The sequence below is a fragment of the Erinaceus europaeus genome, chromosome 6 (assembly GCF_950295315.1).
Source record: "Erinaceus europaeus chromosome 6, mEriEur2.1, whole genome shotgun sequence".
In the NCBI taxonomy this organism is placed as follows: Eukaryota; Metazoa; Chordata; class Mammalia; order Eulipotyphla; family Erinaceidae; genus Erinaceus; species Erinaceus europaeus.
The window spans coordinates 5,866,872-5,891,570 of record NC_080167.1 but is presented as its reverse complement, the minus strand read 5'-3'; the positions used below and the strand labels follow the sequence as shown (position 1 = coordinate 5,891,570).

The 24,699-nt window shown below is 45.3% G+C and overlaps 2 protein-coding genes across 2 annotated transcripts in view; one reads left to right on the top strand and one right to left on the bottom strand.

Moving 5' to 3' along the window:
* ACADS (acyl-CoA dehydrogenase short chain) overlaps positions 1-24,699 on the top strand; it is a 379,518-nt gene that overhangs the window by 26,801 nt on the left and 328,018 nt on the right. The gene's annotated exons all lie outside the window — the stretch shown is intronic.
* Positions 1-24,699, bottom strand: part of SPPL3 (signal peptide peptidase like 3) — a 109,870-nt gene that overhangs the window by 11,410 nt on the left and 73,761 nt on the right. Inside the window, exons 2-4 of the mRNA XM_007525264.3 lie at positions 20,957-21,034; positions 7,585-7,673; positions 292-411 (exon numbers count right to left, since the gene is read on the bottom strand). Of these exons, the coding sequence (XP_007525326.2) occupies positions 292-411; positions 7,585-7,673; positions 20,957-21,034 (287 nt within the window). The remainder of the gene's footprint in view (positions 1-291; positions 412-7,584; positions 7,674-20,956; positions 21,035-24,699) is intronic.

Sequence of the window (24,699 nt, the reverse complement as noted above, 5' to 3'; positions counted from 1 at the left end):
TGGTTCCTGCACATGCCAAAGCAGCTCCGATCTAGGTGAGCTGTTGCCGCCCACAGATGTCTTCACAAAGTCTGAATGGGTCTGGGAGGTGGCAGCGTGCACGATAAGCACAAGCAGGCCGTCAGGCCCTGGGTGCGACCGTAGCAGCACTGGAGACCTCCAGGACACTATGGGGCCTGGTCCCCAACTCTGAGGTCCGAGCTGCAGCGTGTGAGCAGGGCCCGGGCGTGGCTTGGCTTTGCCGCCTCTCACCCCCAGCTACTCCATCAGGGAAGCCGACAACTCACTTACCTGCTGTACATATTGTAAAAACTACTTGAACTGAGTCAAAGAAGAAGAACATTACTAGGAGAGAGACCGATGCTCCGATCGGGAGGAACAGGGCCTGGGTCGAGTCAATAGTCTGGATACCTGAAAGGGGGAATGAACACGTGAATGCCCTTGCTAACAGGCACTGAGCCTGCACACTTTGCACATGCGAACTCGAGACTAGGACTAAGACCCGGACTAGGCCCTCTGATTAGTTATTGACTTGTGACCACCAAAACATTGCTGGGGCCATCCACCTGTGCAGCTCCACTGCTCCATCCCTCAGGAAGCTTTCCTGTGCGTGATCCAGTGTGAACTACCTCCTGGCTCCCCTTTCCAGAGCTTAAGCTCTTAGACGATCTTCGACTCATGATACAAGATGCTCAAGAAACACCATCTCCTGATGCCAAGGTGCCAAAAGCCACAAGCAGTGAAAATCCAGACTAGTCTCTCTGTTCATTTCTGGGTTTGTGTGTAGTCATGGTAAAACGCTGACCCAAAGAATCTCTTGTCACCTGCATTTAATATATTCACTCTTCCCTGCTGTACACAGGTGAACATGACAAAGCTGAAAACAGCAAATCAAGATTGATTTTTCTTTTTATTAATGGGAGAGGAAGAAAGAACTGGAACATCACTTTGGCATATGCTGGGGATTGAACTTGGGTGAACCCCATGTCTGAGAGTCCAATGTTTGCCTCATCCATATATCTCTTACGGGAACATACAAAGGTACTGAACTGGGCAGAAATGGAGAAGGCCCAGATCTCTTCTGATACAGTAAAATCAAGCACAACAGGTCTCAATTCTTGGCAAACCATTAGATTAACCCAGAGATCTTAAAACATTCCAGTGCTCAGGTCTAAACTATCAATGAAATAGCCGGGCTGGCTAATAACTCCCTACACAATTCTTCTCTCCCTTGGGCTAGGAAACACGAATAGAGTTATCTGGCGGAGAGGGAAAACATGGCAGTGTCTGAAAACCACCAAACTAAAAGAAAAAGTAATTATTTTATGTGCATTCTGCTTTCAAATGAATCCTGGGGGGTGGGGGCGCAGCGGGTTAAGCGTACAAGGTGCAAAGCACACAGACCGGCTTAAGGATCCCGGTTGGAGCCCCCAGCTGCCCACCTGCTTCACAGGCAGTGAGCAGGTCTGCAGGTGTCTATCTTTCTCTCCTCTCTCCATTTCTTTCTGTCCTAACCAACAACATCATCAATAATAACAACGATAAACAAGGGCAACAAAAGGGAAAAAAACGGCCTCCAGGAGCAGTGGATTTGTAGTGCAGTTACCGAGCCCCAGCGATAAACCTGGAGACAAAAAAAAAAAAAAGGCTAAAAAACAAAGAACCCTGCTGAGATATCAAGTGCATGACAGCGACCAAGATCTTGTGATCTACATAAAGAAATGTTACAAGTCTCTCCATTAAATTACGGTTGTGAACAAAAGCACCAAGATCAGGATGAACGTAACCAATGCTAACACGCAGCTCTGATTAAATAACCACTGAGATTTCTGTGAAACAATATCGTTGGGGTTAGGCGGTAGTGCAGCGGGCTAAACGCACATGGAGCAAAAATAATAAAATCTTTATTCTTATTTATTATTGGGTAGTGGGGGGGGAGGGAGAGAGACACTTGTAGCCCTGCTTCACCAGTCATGAAGCTTCCCCCCTGCAGGTGGGGACCAGGGGCTTGAACCTGGGTCCTTGAGCACTGTAATGTGAATGTATAACCAGGTGCGCCACTGCCTGGCTACTAATAAAAATCATTATGATTGGGAGTTCAGGGACAACGCAGCGGGTTAAGCGCAGGTGGTGCAAAGCACAGGGACCGGCGTAAGGATCCTGCTTTGAGCCCCCGGCTCCCCACCTGCAGGGGAGTCGCTTCACAGGCGGTGAAGCAGGTCTGCAGGTGTCTGTCTTTCTCTCCTCCTCTCTGTCTTCCCCTCCTCTCTCCATTTCTCTCTGTCCTATCCAACAACGATGACAATAATAAAACAAGGGCAACAAAATGATTTAAATAAATTAAAAAATGTTAAAGTTAACTTCTTAGTGGCTAGGTAGATGCATCAAATAGTTCACTTAGGAATAGGGCAACTGAATTTAGGAAGACTGCTCTCTGTGTCATAAGGAGGGTGGGAAGTGGTGCGCCTGAGGGAGCATATGAACCTGGGTTCAAAGCCTTGGTCCCCACCTGCAGGGGAAGCTTCATGAGTGGTGAAGCAGATTTAAGGTGTCTCTCCCTCTCTATCTTCCCCTTCTCAATTCAATTTCTGTCCTATCAAAAAAAGAAAACCACGGGGGCTGGGCAGTAGTGCAGCAGGTTAACCGCACATGGTGTAAAGCATAAGGACCGGTGTAAGGATCCCAGTTCGAGCCCCTGGCTCCCCACCTGCAGGGGGTCACTTCACAAGCGGTGAAGCAGGTCTGCAGGTGTCTTTCTCTCCCCCTCTCTATCTTCCCTTCCTCTCTCAATTTCTGTCCTATCCAACAAAAATAAACAAGGGCAACAAAAGGGAAAAAATAGCCTCCAAGTGCAGTGGATTTATAGTGCAGGCACCCATCCCCAGAGATAACCCTGGAGGCAAAAAAAAAAAAAAAAAAAAGCCACAACAGAGATGAACTTGAACTGTGTTCTGAACTGCAGTCAACCCCATTAAGCTTGGCCAGGAAGGGGGAGCATATCTTAACATGCCAAGTAGATATCTGTAAGCCAAAACTCGGACATTTCTAAATTTCATCTGAATCATAGTTTACTTAAAAAGTATTTTACCAGCAGGTTAAGCACACATGGCACAAAGCACAAGGACCAGCATAAGGATCCTGGTTCGAGTCCCTGGCTCCCCACCTGCAGGGGAGTCGCTTCACAAGCGGTGAAGCAGGTCTGCAGGTGTCTATCTTTCTCTCCCCCTCTGCCTTCCCACCCTCTCTTCATTTCTCTCGGTCCTATCCAACAGCCACAACAATAATAACTACTGCAATAAAACAAGGGCAGCCAAAGGGAATAAATATTTTAAATAAAACAAAGTACTTTACTTTTAATAAGAAAGATCAGAGTACTGCTCAGCTCTGACTTGTAGTGGTGCTAGGGATTGAACCTAGGACCTTGGGGCAGCAGGCATCAAAGTCTTTTGCAGAACCATTATGCTGTTTCCCCAACATGATTTAAAAACAAAAAAAAACTAGAGGAAATTACAAATTCCAGGTGCCACTCACAACTGACTGTAATAGTTTCTCAAATAAATGGCTATTATAGTAACAACTCCTGACAAAGCCCGCCCAACACCCCCCTCTTCTGCAAAACAAAGCATCATATAGTCTACAGACTGTTGATTTAAAATATGAACAGAAAATTAAATGGCTCATGAGGACAAAGACTGTTAGTGGCTGGGTAGATGAGAAGTATGTTGACATCAAATCTGAGCTCTGGAGTTCAGTTTGCAGTTAAAATGCAAAAGTGAAAACAAAGAGCTTTTCTACAACAGTAGTTACAATGCGAGATGTGTTTTCTTAAAAACTCAGATTTTACACTTGGAGATAATTGTTGACTGTTTTAGTCCTGCAGAAGAATGCCCACAAATATACTCAACAGTATTTGCCAGACAGGGCCACAGAGCTCCTGCAGTTGGCGGCAGTATACTGCCTCAAATAATGCACACAGCCTCGAGGTGCGTGAAAGCAGCTAATTAGACACTTTAGTAAAAACTCAGTGGCTTCCAAACAAAACCAGAATAGACACAACTGGAAAACTGGACTCAAGTGCAGTTCTATTGTCTTTAAAGCTGAAAATCAGTGTAAGAAACTGGCAACTGAAACAGTTCAGTCGATGGAACTGAACTGAAAACTAGGTACAAAGATATGTTTACCAGCCACTGAACAAGGCTGCAGACTCAACGCATGTGTGGTCAGCTCGACAAACACAAGTATTGTTAATCATGAAAGTATTCACTTTGCTTCATTAAATACTGAATACACAGCTGGCAACTCGAAGGAATTTTAAATAACGTGGGTTCTCAACCTTTGGGAATTGACAGTTGAGGTTGGAAGATTAAGATGCCTGTTATTAGGCTGGGAGTGTGGATCCACCTATCAACGCCCATGTTCAGCGGGGAAGCAGTTACAGAAGCCAGACCTTCCACTTTCTGCACCCCATAATGACCCTGGGTCCATGCTCCCAGAGTTAAAGAACAGGAAAGCTATCGTGGTCCGGGAGGTGGCGCAGTGGGTAGAGCACTGGGCTCTCAAGGACGAGGTCCTGAGTTCAATCCCCCACAGCACATGGACCAGAGTGACGCCTGGTTATTTTTCTCTCTCTCCTATCTTTCTCATTAATAAATAAATAAAATATTAAAAAAAAGGGAAAGTTATCAGGGGAGGGGAGGGGATACGGAGTTTTGGTGGTGGGAACTGTGTGGAATTGCACCCCTCTTATCCTATGGTCTTGTCAGTGTTTCCATTTTATATATATATTAAAAAAAAGCCTGTTACTGCCACAAAAATCATCGCTGGGATTTAACAGGCACTGGAACTCAGTGCCTATTACGATGAGCTACTGCTCCCAGTGGCCGTTTCCCCAGCCCTCTTTTATTCTGACAGAAACAGATGGGAGTGGGAGACAGACACCTGCAACCCTGTTTCACCATTTGTAAAACTTCCCTCCTGCAGGTGGGGACCAAGGGTTTGAACCCTGGTCCTTGCATGTGGTAATGTGTGCCCCCACCAACTCCATTTACTATGATTCTAATGAGATATAATTTATATGCCAAAAATTTCATCCATTTTTAGACTATGTAACTCAACAAAAATTCTTTTTAGGGGGTAGCTTTATCAAGTGTGCAATCATTGCCGTAGGTAGCGAATTAATAGTTTTAGGATACTGTCATCACTGCAGTTCAGAGTCCAATTCTCCCGCCTGCCCTGAGTCCCAGGCAGCCTGCGAAGCACGTGGTTTCTGCAATTTCCATACAAAATGGGGTCTTTCTGGTATCTTTTCCCCAGTGCTGTACATCGAGGGCAAGCCCCATTCTTAGTGCTGGGTAGCATCTGCCGTGTGGGTCTCTGAGCTGTTCAACATGGCCACGTAGCAAACATTCTTTTTTTTTTTTTTGAAGGTTTTTTTTAAATTCATTTTTCCTTTTGTTGCCCTTGTTGTTTTTTATTGTTGTCATTATTGTTGTTGCTGTCGTTGTTGTTGGATACGACAGAGAGAAATGGAGAGAGGAGGGGAAGACAGAGAGGGAGAGAAAGATAGACACCTGCAGACCTGCTTCACCGCCTGTGAAGCGACTCCCCTGCAGGTGGGGAGCCGGGGGCTCGAACCGGGATCCTTAGGCCGGTCCTTGTGCTTTGCGCCACGTGCGCTTAACCCGCTGCGCTACCGCCCGACTCCCGTAGCAAACATTCTTATGAAATCTTAACCATTACAAGCAATTCTCATAGTTCTGAGTTTTATGAAGTACGTGAAATAGCTGTCTTCAGAATGGCTAAACAGGAAGTGACAAGTGCTGGTGAAGTTGTGAAGAAGGAACTCTGATACACTGCTGGTTAAAATGCAGACTGGTGCAGCAGCCTCTATGGAGAGTTTCTGGGTCAATAAACATGGAAAGACCTCACGACCACATTCCATGCCTAGGCATTAGCCAAAGGGCAAGAGGACTAACTGAAGGGACATGTGCACCTCTGTTCACAACCACAGCCTCCTGAATGCTCACTGACAGACAGAGAAGGGAGGAGATAGGCACAGATTCCCTGGAATGCAGCCTGCAAAGACACTGTAACCTTTGGGCAAACTAAATGGAAGTGGAAGCGATTATGCTTAGTGAAGTCAGGAGGTGAGAGAACTACCAGATGGCTTTACTCATATAGAGAACTGAAACCCAGGATTTTTACAAAAAATAAGTAGGTCAGTACCAAACTGTCTCGAAGGATTTGTGAGAACCATGGCGCCAGGCAGACACGCACAGGACATTGGCACCAAGTGGAGCTGTGTGTCCGTAGTTCTCTGTGAAATCACTCCTAGAAATTATACTTAAAGAAGGCTCACTGAATAAGTAGGTTTGTGATCAACACCCACAAAATAACTGGCTTCACAATAAGGAGACTGAAGCATGGCCTGGGAGGCGGCGCGATGCTAAGGTGTCGGGCCCGGACCTGAGGTCCCGAGTTCGATCCCCAGTGTCGCAAGCATCAAAGTGATGCTCTCTGGTGCGGGCATGTGTGCTGGCTCCTCTGACCTTCTGTCTCTTGCCAACAGATGCATCAAAGAAAACTGAAGCCACACGGATGAGTTAGTCTTACTGGGTCTCTTTCGTACATACAGAAACAATACAAGTTAATAATAAACTTTTGCTTTCTTCTCTTATCAAAACATCAATATCTGAGATGCCATAAAAGCAGGCAGGTACTCATTTTTATGCCCCATTAAGAACACAGCCCAGCACATCAATAACAACAATAAAACAAGGGCAACAAAAGGGAATAAAAAAAAAAAAAAAGGCAGCCCAGCTTCAAGCATGTGAGTCTAAAGCAATGTAAGGAGGCCAGGGAGCTAGCAGAGTTGGGGCCAGGCACAACTCAGGTTTGAGCCCAGTCCCCACTGCGCTTCAAAGCTGTGGTCTCTTTCCTTTTCTCTCTCTCTTTTTTTTTTTGGCCTCTAGGTTTATCACTGGGGCTTGGTGGCTACACTATGAACCCACTGGTCCTGATGGCCACTTTTCCTTTTTTTATTGGATAGGACAGAGAAATTGGGAAAAGAGAGAGGGAGAGAAAGACACCTGCAGACCTGCTTCACTGCTGGTGAAGTGACCCCCCGTAGGTGGGTAGCTAGGGGCTCAAACCAGGATCCTATGCTTTGTACTATGTGCTTAACCCAGTGCGCAACTGCCTGACCCAGTCTCTTTCCTTCTCTAAGAGGCTTTTGTTTCTGAGGTCATAGGTTCAATCCCAAGCATCCCCCTAAGCCCAGGCTGAGCAGTGCTCTGGCAAAAATAAACTACAGCCTCTAGGAGGTGGTGCAGTGGATAAATGTACTCTCAAGCACAAGGCCCCCAAGTTTAACCCCAGCCTTGCATGTGATGCTCTGGTTCTCTCTCAGAGGTAAGTAAATTAACAGTACATGAGAAATCAGGGAAAATTCAAAACGTGAGCCTAGCAAATACACACTAGACTGTATCATTAAACTGAACACAAATACCTAAACCCAATTAACTAATGGGTTACAGAATCAAGACAACTACATATATGAAAGTCAGTAATAATAATCAATCTTACTATTATTGGTGCTGTTGCCATTGAAAGACCCAGAGGAACTGTTATTGTCTTTCTCCTTATCTTGATTTTCAAAGTCCATATTAAGGGACCTGTGGGAAAAATTTTATAGGTAAATTTTAGTCTCACAAAGTCAGAAGTTAGTAACAAGGCATTTTCTTTTTTCCTTTCTTTCTTTCTTTCTTCTTTCTTTCTTTCTTTTTTTTTTTAGCGTTTGGCAAGTTTATTCCAGCTCAGCTCAGGGCAGGTCTCAGGGTGCTGGTGGGAGAGCCCCGGGCAGCAGGCCCCGGGTAGGCATTTTCTTTTTAATTGGTTTAATAATCAACAAGATCATAGGATAAGAGGGGTTCAATTCCCACCAATGGAGTTCTGTATCCCATCCCCTCCATTCTTTATCCCTCTGGGAGCATGGACCCAGAATCATCGTGCGGTACAGAGTAAGGCACACTTTTTATTTTAATTTGTAAAATAGAAACTATCAACAAAACCAAAGGTAAGAGGGTACAATTCCACACAGTTCCATATTCTGTCCCCATCCACTGGAAGCTTTCCTATTCTTTTTTTGAATTTTTAATATATTTATTTTTCCTTTTTTGTTGCCCTAGTTGTTTTTTATTGTTGTTGTAGTTATTGTTGTTGATGTTGCTGTTAGGACAGAGAAATGGAGACAGAGAGGGGGAGAGAAAGACAGACACCTGCAGACCTGCTTCACTGCCTGTGAAGCGACTCCCCTGCAGGTGGGGAGCCGGGGGCTGAACCGGGATCCTTACGCTGGTCCTTGCGCTTTGTGCCATGTGCGCTTAACCCGCTGCACTACGGCCGACTCCCAGCTATCCTATTCTTTATCCCACTGGGAGCATGGACCCAGGATCATTATGGGGTACAGAAGGTGGGAGGTCTGGCTTCTGTAACTGCTTCTCCGATGGACATGGGTGTTGGCAGGTGGATCCACACTGCCAGCCTATTTCTATTCTTCCCTAGTGGGGTGGGGCTCTGGGGAGGTGGGGTTCCAGGACACAGTGGCGAGGTTCTCTGCCCAGGCAATGCATTGCTTTTAAGTGCTACGGTATCAGAAAAGGAAGGCAGATCTCTTTCAAACAACTGCAGAACAGTAAACAATCTAGGTCGCAGTCAGTACATCGGTTGGAGTTTTCCTGAATGCTGATCAAAGGGTTCCACTGTGACTAAACCTTCCAAGCCATATCTCTACATACTTTACATTGTTACTTTTTGCCTCCAGGGTTATGGCTGGGGCTTGGTGCCTGCACTATGAATCCACTGCACCTGGAGGCTATTTTTCCCTTTTGCTGCCCTTGTTTATTGTTGTTATTGCTGTCTTTGTTGTTGGATAGCACAGAGAGATCAAGAGAGGAGGGGAAGACAGAGGGGAGAGAAAGACAAGACACCTGCAGACCTGCTTCACTGCCTGTGAAGTGACCCCCTGCAGGTGGGGAGGCGGGGCCTCGACCAGGACCAGGATCCTTAAGCGGGTGAGCTCTGCGCCATGTGCGCTTCTTAACCCACTGCACTACAAAAAAAAAAAAAAAAGCCTAGGAGTTCACTCTCTCTCTGACACCTTCATTTTTCAGTCTCTGGTGACCACTGCTCTACTATGAGCTCAGGATATTTTTTTTATATTTATTTTCCCTTTGTTGCCCCCTTTTTTTATTGTTGTAGTTATTGTTGTTGTTGTGCATGGGAAGTGTTGACTCACATATACTGACTGTGTGTGGTCCGTGTCTCTCCATCACAAGAGGAAAACAACTGACCAGAGAGGAAAGGCACATTAGCTGTTCCCACTTCAGTCAAGCCTTGAGCGGCTCCCTAACAAAAATAGGTGCGTTTAGCACATTTACATGGTTTCAGTTGTGCCGTATTTTGAACTTTAACTCCTTTTGTCACGGGATAGCTTTGTTCATCATGATGAGTAACCTCTAAGGCTGGTGATGCAATTCCCAGCAACTGGAGTTTCGGGGCCATGCATCCCGCTCCCTCCCTCCCTGTGGGCGCGCACCAATCTGACTTCTCAGACCCACATCCGAGTGAGACGGTGATAATGACCACACTCACGGTGCCTGCTCCACTTCTGAGAACCGGGTGACAGCAGGACCCGTAAGCCTCACCCCATGGGGCTGGCTGCTAGTTACACCGGTAGTCTGGAGAGCTGCCAGTCACCTCTTCAGTGGAACCCCAGGGCCAGCTGTCACACAGACGCTGCCAGGACCAGGTCAATCAGTAGACAAGGTTAGGGACCACCTAGAGGGTATGCAACTCAGGACCCTGTGGGGCCAGCTGCTGCTGCTGCAGTGGTCTTTGGGATAAAGGTCTGTCTGGTCTAAGAAAAATTGCAATTCACTTGAACTAGGTTCTTTTCACTCAAAGACACTGTAGACTTTTATTTTTAAAGAATTTATTTATTAATGAGGAAGATAGGAGAAAGAAAGAACCAGACTTGGGACCTCATGCTTGAGAGTCCAATGATTTATCACTGCACCACCTCCTGGACTACTCTTAAATGTCTTTTAAAAAAATATTCCCTTTTTGTTGCCCTTGTTTTTTATTGGTGTAGTTATTAGTGTCGTTGTTGTTGGATAGGACAGAGAGAAATGGAGAGAGGAGGGGAAGACAGAGGGGGAGACAAAGACAGACACCCGCAGACCTGCTTCACCGCCTGTGAAGCGACCCCCTGCAGGTGGGGAGCCGGAGGCTTGAAGCGGGATCCTCCGCCAGTCCCTGTGCTTTGCGCCACCTGTGCTTAGCCCGCTGCGCCACCGCCCGACCCCCTTAAATGTCTTCGTAAAGAAGGCCCTGAGAAAGCCTGCTGAGGGCCATTATGGTGCGCGTTTTCAGAGTTCTCTTTGGCTCTACTTTGCCGCCACCTGTACCTTGTTCTCTCTTCGGACTCCTTGTAATTCACGTCGTCGCATTACAACATGCAAAGCTCTGTGAACACGTAGTCTGAAACTCTTTCAACAGGGTGGAGCAATGGCAAACAACTGCAGGAAGCAAAGGGGAACTGAGAACCTATCTACTCAAAGCTCCGCTTGTTGTGACTGCGAGCACGCTATAAGTACCAGAGGAGACAGCAGACTGGATCTTCTCTTAGCGTGTAAGGGCACCATCTTTCCAAACACTGATACTGGCTGACCAGACTCCGGGGAGGGGAGAATTCCTTTGGGGAATTCTGATTTTTTAAGCTCAATATACACAAAAGTTAGACATTGTTAAATACAAAGGAGCTTGTCCATGTGTGTTACAGAATACATAACCCTCCCCAATATCTAGTTAGATCCGATTTCTGTATGTTCTAGAAGGCACAAAGCACAGTTCAAAAAGGCAATAAACACACCGTACAGCACGTGAATAACAGCAACGATTGTTCTGGTCAACCTGATCTAATTTTGTAATTATATGCACTTAGTCTGAAAGGAAATGCAATCACCTATCCCTGCAGCCTTAGTGACATGTGGCCTAAGCACTAAAGCACAGCTAAGAGTTTGCCTTAAAAAGCCAGGGAGGCGGTTCAGTGGCTAACTGTAGGTGCCAGAGTCATGCTCTGGCTTCTTTCCTGTAAAATAAACCTTAAAGTTACCAGGCAAACATGTTACAATGCACAAGGATCCTGGGTCAAGCCCCTGGCCCCTACAAATGGTGAGGCAGGTGTCTCTCTCCCTATCTTCCCCTTCCCTCTCAAATAAAATAAATTGAAAAGCTAATGGAGCTTTAATAGATTATTTATGTAGCAGAATTACAGATACCGTCTTTAATTCTACATTTTGAATGATATACATATGTGATGTGTGTGTACCGAAGAGGGAATGCAGTATTTATCATCATTTTTTAAAACCACAGTACTACTCAGCTCTGGCTTAAGGTGGGATGGGGGATTGAACCTGGGACTTTGGACCCTTAGGCATGAGAGTCTCTTTGTATAACCATTATGCTATCTATCCCCCATTCTCAAAATTTTTTATTGTGAGAGAAAGGGAGAAAGAGAGAGAGGCAAGCCAGAGATCAGACACCAGATTTCATGCATGTAAAACATGTGTTGTACCACTGAATATTCTCCTGGCTTCTTAAGTTATTATAGTAGTCTCTATTATCTTAAAACAAGATGGAAATATCATTTTATTTCATTTTTTCAATTTGCCATTTTTATCTACTTACATTGTGCAAAAAATGGTACCAGGAAATTTGCTTTATCAATTGCTTTGTTGATGTCTCATTTCCTATTTTGTTTTACTGCAATCTGAATGTTAGTCTTCTGTGGAGAATTCATTTGTAATTTGCTGCCATTTAACAGTTATCCAGAGAGACGTAAGTGTGGTTTACTGCTACTTTTCAGGACTGGATTAGTGTGTCTGTCATACCTGTTGTCACTTATAGATGCTATAACTATAGTCCTCCCCCCATTTTTGGATGGGGTTATTTGTTGTCTTGTTGTTGAATCTGGCAAGCTCTTTATATATGTTGGTTATTAAACTCTTATCTTATGTATGGCATGTAAAGATCTTCTCCCATTCTGTGAGGGGTCTCTTAGTTTGGGTAGTGGTTTCTTTTGCTGTGAAGAAGCTTTTTAATTTGATGTAGTCCCATAGGTTTATACTTGCCTTAGTCTTCTTTGTAATTGGATTCGTTTCATTGAAGATGTCTTTAAAATTTATGCGGAAAAGAGTTCTGCCAATATTTTCCTCTAAGTATCTGTTAGTTTCTGGTCTAACATCCAAGTCCTTGATCCACTTGGAATTTACTTTTGTATTTGGTAAAATACAGTGATTCAATTTCATTCTTCTGCATGTTTCAACCCATTGTTTCCAACACCATTTGCTGAAGAGACTCTGTTTTCCCCATTGAATATTCTGGGCACCTTTGTCAAAGATTAGATGTCCATAGGTGTGGGGGCTCATTTCTGGGCTCTCAATTCTATTCCACTGGTCAGTGTGTCTATTCATGTTCCAGTACCAAGCAGTTTTGATGACAATGGCCCTATAATACACTTTGAAATCTGGGAGTGTGATGCCTCCGGTTCTGTTCTTTTTTCTAGGTCTTTTCTGGTTCCAGATAAACATTTGTAGCATTTGTTCTATTCTCCTAAAAAAATGTGGTTGGGATCTTGATGGGGATAGCATTAAATTTGTAGATGGCTCTGGGTAGTATATTCATTTTGATGATGTTAATTCTTCCAACCCATGAACATGGAATATCTTTCCACTTCTTTGTGTCTTTTTCAATTTCTTTGAGTAGTGACTCATAATTTTCAGTATACAAGTCTTTCACTTCTTTGGTTAGATTTACTCCTAGATATTTTATTGTTTTTGTTGCTATAGTAAAAGGAATTGATATCTGGATTTCAATTTCTTCTAACTTAGTGTTTGCATAGAGGAATGCCACTGACTTTTGAATGTTAATTTTGTAGCCTGACACCTTACTGTATTGCCTGATGATTTCCAAAAGCTTCTTGCTGGATTCCTTAGGTTTTTCCATGTATACTATATCATGTCATCTGCAAATAAGGAGAGTTTGACTTCTTCTCTTCCAATCTGTATCCCTTTAATTCCTTGCTCCTGCCTGATTGCTATGGCGAGAACTTCCAACAATATGTTGAATAGTAATGGTGGGTTTTGGTTTTAAAATTATTTATTTATTTTCATTTATTTTCCTTTTTTTTTGCCATTGTTTTATTGTTGTAGTTATGACTGATGTCGTTGTTGTTGGATAGGACACAGAGTGGGAGAGAAAGATAAGACTCCCCTGCAGGTGGGGATCCGGGGGTTTGAACCAAGATCCTTAGGCCAGCCCTTGGCTTGCGACACGTGTGCTTAACCTGCTGTGCTACCACCTGACTCCCGGTTTTGGTGGTGGCGCACCTGGTTAAGTGCACGTTATTACAGTGTGCAAGGACCCGGGTCTGAGCCCCCAGTCCCTACCTGCAGGGGGAAAGCTTTGTGAGTGGTGAAGCAGGGCTGCAGGTGTCCGTCTCTCTCCTTCTCTAGCACCCTCTTCCCTCTTGATTTCGGCTGTCTCTATCCAATAACTAAAGATAAAAGTTTAGAACCTAGTTTTTTTTTTTTAACTATTTATTTCTTCCCTTTTGTTGCCCTTGTTGCAGAGCCTGGGTTTTAAAAGTTTATTTTATTGCTTATCGGAGATAGGGAGAGAAACTTGCTCCACTGTTTGTTCATGAAGCTTCCTCCCTGCAGTGGGCCAGGGCTTTGAACCTGGTTTATATGCATCATAACACGAGTGCTCAACCAGGTGCGCCACCACCCGGCCTAGTTATATTTGATGTGATTTTTGTCACTGGACCTGTAAATAACCGGTATAATCCACAGATCTTCTGCCCTCAATTTTATCATCTTTCCCAGTTCTGAGCAGGTAAAAAGCGAGGAGCTGACACTTGGCTGGGCACCGCCAACAGCACTGCCCAAGCTCCAGACCTGATGTGCTGAGTGTCCCATGGAGAGTGAGCCGCAGACACAGGGAGGGGAGAGTCTGGTGGAGGGCTGAGCGGCACATGGCTCAGAGAAGGCTACGACCACAACAGCTCAGAAGTGTGGTGCAGGACCCAGACGGCTTTATGCACGTTTAGTCTGAGAGGCGCTACTGGAGAACAAGTGAGCCACAAGGATTTTCACAGACAGCTGCTCAGTTTGGTGCCAGGTAAATCTGCTCCCAGACCTGAGATCTCCACAGAAAGCAACAAAGGGCTGCATGGGTCTGAACCCCAGTTCCGCTGTGTAATACTTGGGGTAAGTTTTTGTGGGTCCCAATTCTATTTGCAATGGGAGGAACAGCATAATGTTGTAGGACTGTGAGACTTTATGTAAAGCACTTAGCACAGAAGCGCTCCGGGAAATAGTAGCCATCTCACCACTAGCAGGTGATATATATCTAATATAGTCAGTGCCAAGTGAAACAAGCTTGTTAAGGGAGCCGGATGGTGGCACACCTGGGCCTGGGTTCCATCTCCCGCTCCCCACCTGCAGGGGGGATGATGCCTCACCTGGTCAAGTAGGTATCTTCCATCTCCCCCTCCCTGTCCTATCCAGTGAAAATGGGGGGGGGGGGACCAGGAAAGTAAGCCAGAAATAGGAATCTCAAAGCTGACCTGGAGTTTTCACAGCTGTGCGTGACTTCACAGAGCAAGGCAGATAAAAGCCCAAGGCTCACACAGTGGGACAGACGATAATAATTCTTGCATATTAAGAACTCTATTAATCATGCCACAAAGAGGAGGTCTGGTCGTTGCTTTTGTCTGCAGTTATAAGCCAGGGGTAGAGAAACGGCTGGCATCTTTCTAAACACGGAGAGATGCCGCCACGCTCAAGTTTTCTTCTGTGTAGCAGGCGCCCGGCGTTAACCTGGACTCGCCAATGGCAATGCAACACACTAACCAACTGAGCTAGCTTGCCAGTGCAAGCTGGTGTTTTGCATAGAAAAGAATCTTCAAGAATGGCTATGTGTGGGAGGCAGGTGGCACCAAAGCACTAGAACCAGCGTAAGGATCCCTGTTCGAGCCCCCGGCTCCCCACCTGCAGGGGAGTCGCTTCACAGGCGGTGAAGCAGGTCTGCAGGTGTCTGTCTTTCTCTCCTCCTCTCTGTCCTAACAACAACAACATCAACAAAAACAAGGGCAACAAAAAGGAAATAAATAAATATAAAAAAAACACAACTAAGAAAATTAAAGATAATAAACATTAAGTTAAAGAAGCTAAACATTAAAGGCAGAATCCTTCAGGTTCCTGGATTGGATCATTACTCTTAGGAGAGCAGGTCTCCTCAAAGGACCTATTGATCACAATACCTGCTAAGATCTCAAGTCAGCCAGCTGAAGCTGCATCTAAACAGAAACGCAAAGATCGAGGACAGTCAACACCTCCTACAAAGCTCCAGCGGTCAGGACATAGTTACTGCTACGAGGAGGCACAGGCAAACGGTTTAGCAGCAAACTGTCTCATTTAGGGTTAACTGTTTGTTTGTTTGTTTTTTTTTTGTCTCTATTGATTATTTGATAGAGACAGCCAGATATCGAGAGGAAGAAAGATAAACCCTTGCAGTCCTGCTTCTTCACTTGTGAAGCTTTCCCCGTGCAGGTGGGGACTGGGGCTTGAACCCAGCTCCTTGTGCACTGCACTATAATGTGCACTCAATCAGGTGCGCTGCCACTGGTCCCGGTTTTTAAATGAACTTATTTTGAGAAGAGAGGGAGAAAGACACCTGCAGAGTTGCACTTACCGAGTGTCCCCCACAGAGGTGGGGGAGCAAGGGCTGGCAGCCAGGTCCTGTGCATTGGTGGGGATAGAGGGTCACCTTCAAGGGTGCCTGGGTAACTGAGTTGCTACGGTCTCACAGATGACTCTGGAGCTGTACTTCCTGCTATATGTAAAAATCAACTCCAAAAATATATGAAGTCATACTACCCTTTTTTTTTTGGGGGGGGTGGGGGGTGGGGGTGGGCAGAGGTCCTTGCTAGGGTTTTACTGCTCTGGGTCGACAGTTTCGGGTGAAAGAGGGAGATACAGACGGGGGGAGTGTGGCGGAGGCCAGACTCAAACCTGGACGCTGAGCATGACAAAGCAGTCACCTGACCAGGTACCCATCCTGCCAGCCCCAAACGTATGTCATTTGCACTTAAAAATATTCTTATTTCTCACTGGATAGAGACAGACAGACACCTGCAGACCTGTTTCGCCACTCGAAACTTCCCCGCTGCAGTTGGGGACCAGGGGTTTGAAGCTGCCCCCCCCCCCCCCCCGAGCACTGTGATGTGCACCCCCGCCTGGCCCCTACTTGCACTGCTGTGAATGTGGGTCAGACCCAGAGCCCTGCATCTGACGCACATGCTCTATCACTGAGCTGTACCACGTTGGCCTGAACTATAAAACTTCAGTCTTTCAGTTTTTTATTGAGTAAATGCTGGTATACAAAACTGGTCTCTTAGCTACAAACTTATTAAAGGAAACGGGAAGAAGAGATAGCATGATGGCTATGCAAAGAGACTCTCCCGCCTCAGGCTCCAAAATCCCAGGTTCAATCCCCTGCACCACCATAAGGCAGAGAGGGTAAGTGCTCTGGTAAAAAAATAATAATAAAAGTAAAATTTAAGAAAGGAAATATAGGAAAAGCCTTGTGTCCACAGATTAGGCAAAAATCTCTTTGGTAAATAACAAACATAAGAAAAGTGGCAGGGTCCAGGTGATGGTGCACATGTTACAATGAGCATAGAACCAGGCTCAAGCCCCTGGTCCCCACCTGCAGGGGGGAAAGCCTCACAAGTGGTAAAGCAGGGCTGCAGGTATCGCTCTCTCTCCCCCATCACCCTTTCAATTTCTGGCCGTCTCTACCCAATCAGTAAAGATAATACAAAAAGAAAAGAAAAGAGTGGGGAGACAGCATAATAGTTATGCACAAGCCTTTCAATCCCCAACAGTGCTCCAGCATAAAAGTGGTGTTCCCCGCCCCCCCCCCCCCACACACACATACTATGCTCATCTAACTTTACACAAGGGGCCCCAAATGGTGCTGGGAAAATTGGATTGAAAGATGCTGACATATGAAACTGAACCACTACATTTCACCAAACACAAAAGTAAAATCCAAATGGATCAAGGACTTGGATGTTAGACCAGAAACTACCAAATATTTCGAGGAAAATACAAGTCCAATTGCAAGGAAGACAAAAACAAACCAACTAAGGCAAGTATAAACCTATGGGACTACATCAAATTAAAAAGCTTCTTCACAGCAAAAGAAACCACTACCCAAACCAAGAGACCCCTCACAGAATGGGAGAAGATCTTTACATGCCATACATAAGAGTTTAATATCCAACATATATATAAAGAGCTTGCCAGACTCAACAACAAGACAACAAATAACCCCATCCAAAAATGGGGGGAGGACTTAGACAAAATATTCACCACAGAAGAGATCCAAAAGGCTGAGAAACACATGAAAAAATGCTCCAAGTCTCTGATTGTCAGAGAAATGCAAATCAAGACAACAATGAGATATCACTTCACTCCTGTGAGAATGTCATACATCAGAAAAGGTAACAGCAGCAAATGCTGGAGAGGATGTGGGGTCAAAGGAACCCTCTTGCACTGCTGGTGGGAATGTCAATGGGTCCAACCTCTGTGGAGCACAGTCTGGAGAACTCTCAGAAGGCTAGAAATGGACCTACCCTATGATCCTGCAATTCCTCTCCTGGAGATAGACCCTAAGGAACCCAACACACCCATCCAAAATGATCTTTGCATACCTATGTTCATAGCAGCACAAGTTGTAATAGCCAAAACCTGGAAGCAACCCAGGTGTCCAACAACAGATGAATGGCTGAGCAAGTTGTGATTTATATACACACTGGAATACTACTCAGCTATGAAGAATGATGAAGTCACTTTCTTCACCTCCTCTTGGATGGAACTTAAAGGAATCATGTTAAGTGAGCTAAATCAGAAAGAGGAGGATGGGGGGTCGGGCGGTGGCGCAGTGGGTTAAGTGCATGTGGCGCAAAGCGCAGGGACTGGCATAAGGATCCTGGTGTGAGCCCCTGGCTCCCCACCTGCAGGGGAGTTGCTTCACTGGCGGTGAAGCAGGTCTGCAGGTGTCTGTCTTTCTCTGCCCCTCTCTGTCCTATCCAACAACGAACAACATCAACAATGGCAATAATAATGACCACAGCGAGGCTACAACAAAAAGGGGGGGGGGAATGGCCTCCAGGAGCCGTGGATTCATGGTGCAGGCACCGAGCCCAGCAATAACCCTGGAGGGGGAAAAAAAAAAATACAAGAGGAGGATGAATATAGGATGATCTCATTCATGGGAAGAAGCTGAGAAACGGGAGTCGGGCTGTAGCGCAGCGGGTTAAGCGCAGGTGGCGCAAAGCACAAGGACCGGCATAAGGATCCCGGTTCCAACCCCGGCTCCCCACCTGCAGGGGAGTCGCTTCACAGGCGGTGAAGCAGGTCTGCAGGTGTCTATCTTTCTCTCCTCCTCTGTCTTCCCCTCCCTCTCTCCATTTCTCTCTGTCCTATCCAACAATGACAACAACAATAACTACAACAATAAAACAACAAGGGCAACAAAAGGGAATAAATATTTTAAAAAAAAGAAAAAAAAGAAGTTGAGAAACAAGAACAGAAAAGAAAAACAAAGTTTGCACAGGTACCAACAACCATTAATCCCATTAAAAAATAAACAAGCCAAACAATTTAAATGAAAGTGTAAGCCAGAGACTAGGAAAAATATCTGCAAACGATATTTTTGTATCTGGAATATTTAAGAACTGTTAAAACTCAGTGTAAGACAACCTGATTTAAAATAGGCAAGAACAAGACATTTACCAAAAAGTCAATCAGCGCCTACAAACTGCTCAGTGTATTCTCAACATTCTAATCTGTCATTAGGGAGTTACAATCAAAGCCACCATGAGCGGGAGTCGGGTGGTGGGGCAGTGGGTTAAGCGCACGTGGCGCAAAGCTACAAGGACCGGCATAAGGATCTGGGTTAGAGCCCCGGCTCCCCACCTGCAGGGGAGTCGCTTCACAGGCAGTGAAGCAGGTCTGCAGGTGTCTGTCTTTCTCTCTCCCTCTCTGTCTTCTCCTCCTCTCTCCATTTCTCTCTGTCCTATCCAACAACAATAAAACAAGGGCAACAAAAGGAAATAAATAATTAAAAAAATATTTAAACAAACAAAAAACCACCATGAGCTACCATACTTGAAGAAGAAATGGCTGTAGTATTAAAATGAGACTAAAGCACGTGGACACTTCAGAGCATATCAATTTGTGCAGTAAACACACAGGTGGGCGTGTAATATATACTGGGTTGTCGCAAAAGTCATGAGGCTTTTTTTGTTTGTTTGCTTTTCCCTCCAGGGTTATCACTGAAGCTGGGTGCCTGCACCACAAATCCACTGCTCCTGGAGGCCATTTTCCCCATTTTGGTTGCCCTTGTTGTTGTATTTGTTATTGGACAGGGCAGAGAGGGAAAGGGAAAGACACCTGCAGACCTGCTTCACTGCTTATGAAGCGAACTCCCTGCAGGTGGGGATCCATGGGCCAAGGGCTTGAACCCGGATCCTTAGGCCAGTCCATGCGCTACACGCCATGTGCGCTTGCTTAACCCACTGTGCTACTACCGCCTGGCCCCTGTCATGAAGCATTTTTGCATCAGGGATCAAATCTAGGGTGTCATACACATAACGCATGTTGTCTACCACTAAGCTACACCCCAAAAATGTGTTTAAAAATGACCTTACGTCAGCCAAGGAAGTAGTGAAGGGGGGGGTATCATATGTTTATCATGACGTCCTTAGTTCAGTCCCCCGCACCGACACATGTCAGAGTGGTGGTCTGGCTTTCTCTCGTGTTGGTAAAGCAGTTCTTTTAAATGTCTTTACCTGCTACTGAAACATATACTTAAAAGAGCTAAAATGCTAAATATACCACACACACACACACACACACGGAGCCTGTGGAGCCATGTTGTGCTACCTAGTTAAGCAAACACTAACTGTTCGCGAGGACTCCAGTTTATGTCCCCACTTGTCGGGGGGAAGCTTCATGAGTGGTGAAACAGTGCTAGGTCTCTCTCCAACATAAGTGAATTTTAAAAAATCGGTAAGGAGCTGATAATCTCCTGGCTATTCCTGTTTCTATGACAGGAATTAAGAAGACCCAGACTTAGCCTCCCCAAGGTAAACAGAGAACCCTTCCTTGGCAAATTAATAATCCTCGCTCAATTATAAAGGTTGAACCATATGAATTTTTTTCTTTTTTTTTTTTATAATTTGCTTATTGGATAGAGACAGCCAGAAATTGAGAGGGAATTGGGGTAGACAGACAACTGCAGCCCTGCTTTACCACTTGTGAAGCTTTCCTCATGCAGGTGGGGACCGGGGTCTCGAACCCGGGTCCTTGTGCATTGTAACATGTGTGCTCAATCAGGTGCGCCACCACCCAGCCCCTGAAATTTTCTTAGACCAAAAAGTTGGTGACTTTCCATGGTTCAGTTGATGCTGTTGCCTCTTCATCATGGAGCATGGTGTGTTCCTTCTGAGCATGTGCAGAATCACTGTCAGTGAGTCTTGACTAAAGCTTCCCGACGAGTGAACGTACATGAGTCATTCTTTTCAGAACTTAAGCAGTTTTCGTGTGTTTGCATTCAAAGTGCTAAACTCATAAGCAAAACCAAGAAGTGGAAGGGCAGCCAACTAGAAAATTAACAGCAGAACCGTCCCATTTTAACTCAGTTTGTCAAAAAAAAAAAATCATACTTCCCTTCACAAAGAAGTATGGTTTGGGGCCAACAAAGTCAGAGGATGTCTTCTTCCAGCTGTAACTAAAGTGAGTCCCCTTTGGAGAGTTCTTACCTGAAACTACCGTAGACTATAAGGAGAATGGAGATCAGAAACGTAGACACTTGACTGGAATCCACCAGGGAATAGGCCCTAGAGAAATAAGAAGGAAAGAATTACATTGTATGGCAACAGGTCCTCCTGGGAGTGAGTCGGAGTTCTCCAGTCTCCCGCCCTAGATGGGAGGGCCTGGCCCATGCAGCCTCGGAGCAGCCCCTGTAGTGCCAGAACTTCAACCTGAGTCCAGCGCGGGCACCCCCACGGGACCCTACTCAGTGAGCTGTGCCTCGGCCGCCAGCACCCTTCTTTCAAGGGCAAACAGTATGTTGGTGGTCAAGTCAACACAGTGAGATTGGCTAGTTAATAGAAAGGCTAGGTGACAGATTCACAACTCGTACTAGTCAATACAAGGTGGTAACCCCATCGTGCTGCTGGCATCCACCCCCAGGGTCTGGATGCTAAACTAGTGGCCCCTTCATAGTCTCTGAGGACGGGGGTGAGCTGTGCGCCGCTCTCTGAAATCCACTCACATTTTCCTAACTGCCTGCTGGACACACTGCCCGGGCAGCCTGCAGACAGCTCTCTCAATGACGACTGGCCCAGAAGTGAAGTCCTCACTCTCTGCGCAGCACACCTGGTCCTCTTAGGCTCTGGTTCCACCTCAGCTGGCAAAGCTAGAAATCAGTTACATTCCCGACGAGTAACTGACAGTCAGGTCAGCAAGCCCCAGCCTCCACATCTCTAATACCCTGTGCCCTTCAATCCTGCCAATTCCTTAGCTCCCCCTACTAGGACCTATCAGAAATTCTGATTCCAAGACTGTTGCCAAGAGTTCATCCTCCAAGGGCCGGGCAGTGGTGCACCGGGTTAAGCGCACATACTATGAAGTGCAAGGACCCCAGTTCAAGCCTCCGGCTCCCCACTTGTGGGGGTAGGGGTGTGTGTGAAGCAGGTCTGCAGGTGTCTTCCCCCCATTTTTAACTAGTTATTTATTAGGCCGTGTGTCAAAGAGGCTCCATCCAGCAGTTTCCAAGCTATGACGCAGGCAGCGTGTATTCAGGGAAGGGAGCAGGATCTGCTAAGTTGAAGTCTCCCTTTTACGTCCAGGGCAGGGAAAGCAAAAAGCTTATCGAAAAGGCCTGCTACAGGTCCAGGCAGTTAACAATAATGCTAGTTCCTTCTGGAAGGTCCTTTTTTGGCCTCAGATAGTAAGTTTCAAACCATACCATTTATAGAAATTTCAGCCAAGGCTCTTTACACTCAACATTTTTTTTTTTTTTTTTTTTTTATAAATGAATGATAACTGTTTATTATTGGAAGAGAAAAATGTATACAAGAAAGTCTAGAATCTTTTTCTCCCCATGCACTACTTTTGTAATAAAGTTCCAAATATCAACTTTGAGGATATTTACAAGAATAAATTTTTAGCACGTGATCATTTACTGTTTGGTGGACATTGTTTTCATAGAAACCATATACATAAACTAAATATATTCTTATAGTTTACAAGAAGCTTAGAGCATTGTATTAACAGAAAACAATTTTTTTTTACTGCAAAATATTATAAAAGTAATACAATTTTGTGGCTCTTAAATGTTTTGATTACTTGATCTGGGGAATGAAGGAAAAAAAAATCAGAAAAATCAAGATAGGCCTCACTTTAAGATTTTTTGTATTCAATTCGTTCTACTTTGACGTCATCTCCAATTAGTTGATACACATAAGTGACAACTGTAGAAGCCTGGATATCCATCAACACAAATGAAGGAATAATGTTTGTTTCCAAGGCATTATATGCTCCAGTGGCAGAACCTGGGTTAATATAAAATTTATTTTCATGCTCAAATGCTTCAAATTTGTGTGTATGTCCTGAGATAAGAATGTCCACATCAAACTGCCTCTGCAACAGAGCGAGGCTGGCCATATCTCCCCAGGGAATAACTTGATGACCATGGATTAAACCAATTTCGAATTGCCCAACAGTCACAACTTTCTGTTCTGGATAATTCAGATTCATCCTGTCACTGGGCTCCGCTCAGTCACCACAACCGCCGCCGCCCTCTTCCTCAGGCTCCTCGGTCTACACTCAACATCTCTTAAGGTGGCGGTTTTCCTGTGACTTCACCCTCCAGTCTACTTCTCTCCTCCTACCCCAAAAACTGAAAAAAATGTCCACAGAAGCAGTGGATTTGTAGTGCTGACACTGGGCCCCAGCGATAACCCTGGAGGCAAAAAAAAAAAAAAAAAAGAAAAAGAAAAAAAAAAAGGAGTGTATCCTCCACACACCAATTCTCGTTTGGATCTTGTCTTCCTGGGGAAGACAGAGATGGGGAGAGAAAGACAGACAGACACCTGCAGACCTGCTTCACTGCCTGCAGGTGGGGAGCTGGGGGCTAGAACCAGGATCCTTATGCCGGTCCTTGTGCTTAGCGTCACATGTGCTACCCCCCCCCCATCTTCTTAAACCAATTATTTAATAGTTGCCTCAGTGCCAGGCACCTTCTAGTCACTGGAGAGAGATATTATCAAACTGTCTTAGTACCTCCTGGAATGTCTTTTTGCCACTGTCATGGGGGCTTCAGTGCTCCAGGCCAACTTTTTTTTCAGACAGAGAGACAGAGGGAAAGACACCAGAGCAGTGAAGCTTCCTTCAGTCAAACCTGGGCTGTGCATAGGGCAAAGCAAGCACACTACCCAAAGGAGCTCTCGGAATGGGCCTGGGGAGCCCACTCAGCAGCAGTGTCAGGCATGTGTGAGGTCCCAGCACCACATAAACTGAAGTCAACTCAGCCGGCTGGGGGTGGGGAGTTTAGTGGGCAGGACGACGGGCTTTAGCAGACACACTAATCAATCTCCAGCAGCACCCGTGCCGGAACGACACTTCAGTTCTCTCTCTGTTAACAAGTACATTCTTTTTAAAAAATTAAAATTAAGTGAAAGTGATACTGAACAGGTTTTTTTTTTTTTTTTTTTTTTTGGTATGGGTAAGTCTTAGGCAATTTAAACCTTTATCCCAGAGTTATAAAAAGCAGGAAACAGGGTTTTGTTCTGCTTGAGAGACTCTTCTTTTCTGTGCTGTCTGTAGCCTGTCATTACCTAAATGGCAGACTGGTGGCCTCAATTTTCCAAACTCAGTATCTGATGGTCTGATCCTAGTAATTACCCCTTTGCTATCCCTCCCAATGGGAAATTATTTCTACACGTTCGATTTTTAAAAGTTGGTCTGTTCCTCGTGGGAACTCTGTGCATGTGGCGCCAGCCCTGAAGTCACTTTCTTCAGCCTCTATTTCCCAACATAAAAGTTTCACTCTGGGGAGTTGGGTGGTAGCACAGCGGGTTAAGCACACACGGCGCGAAGCACAAGGACCGGTGTAAGGATCCCAGTTCGAGCCCCCCGGCTCCCCACCTGCAGGGGAGTCGCTTCACAGTGAAGCAGGTCTTTCTCTCCCCTTCTGTCTTCCCCTCCTCTCTGTCCTATCCAACAGTGACGACATCAATATCAACAACAATAATAACTTCAAGGGCAACAAAAGGGAATAAATAAATATTTAAAAAATGATTTAAAAATGTTTCTCTGAAAATATCTCAAGGAGTTTGACTAGGGCTACCAGTTCCCTCCACAGCCTGGCAATACACATGGTTTGGGGGGGGGGGTGCTGTGATATTTATAGACAATAATCTTGTTAGTTTTTAAATAAATCACTACAAGAAAATCTGGCTAATGTCAACTATATTCCATGGTATTTTATAAGGTAAAA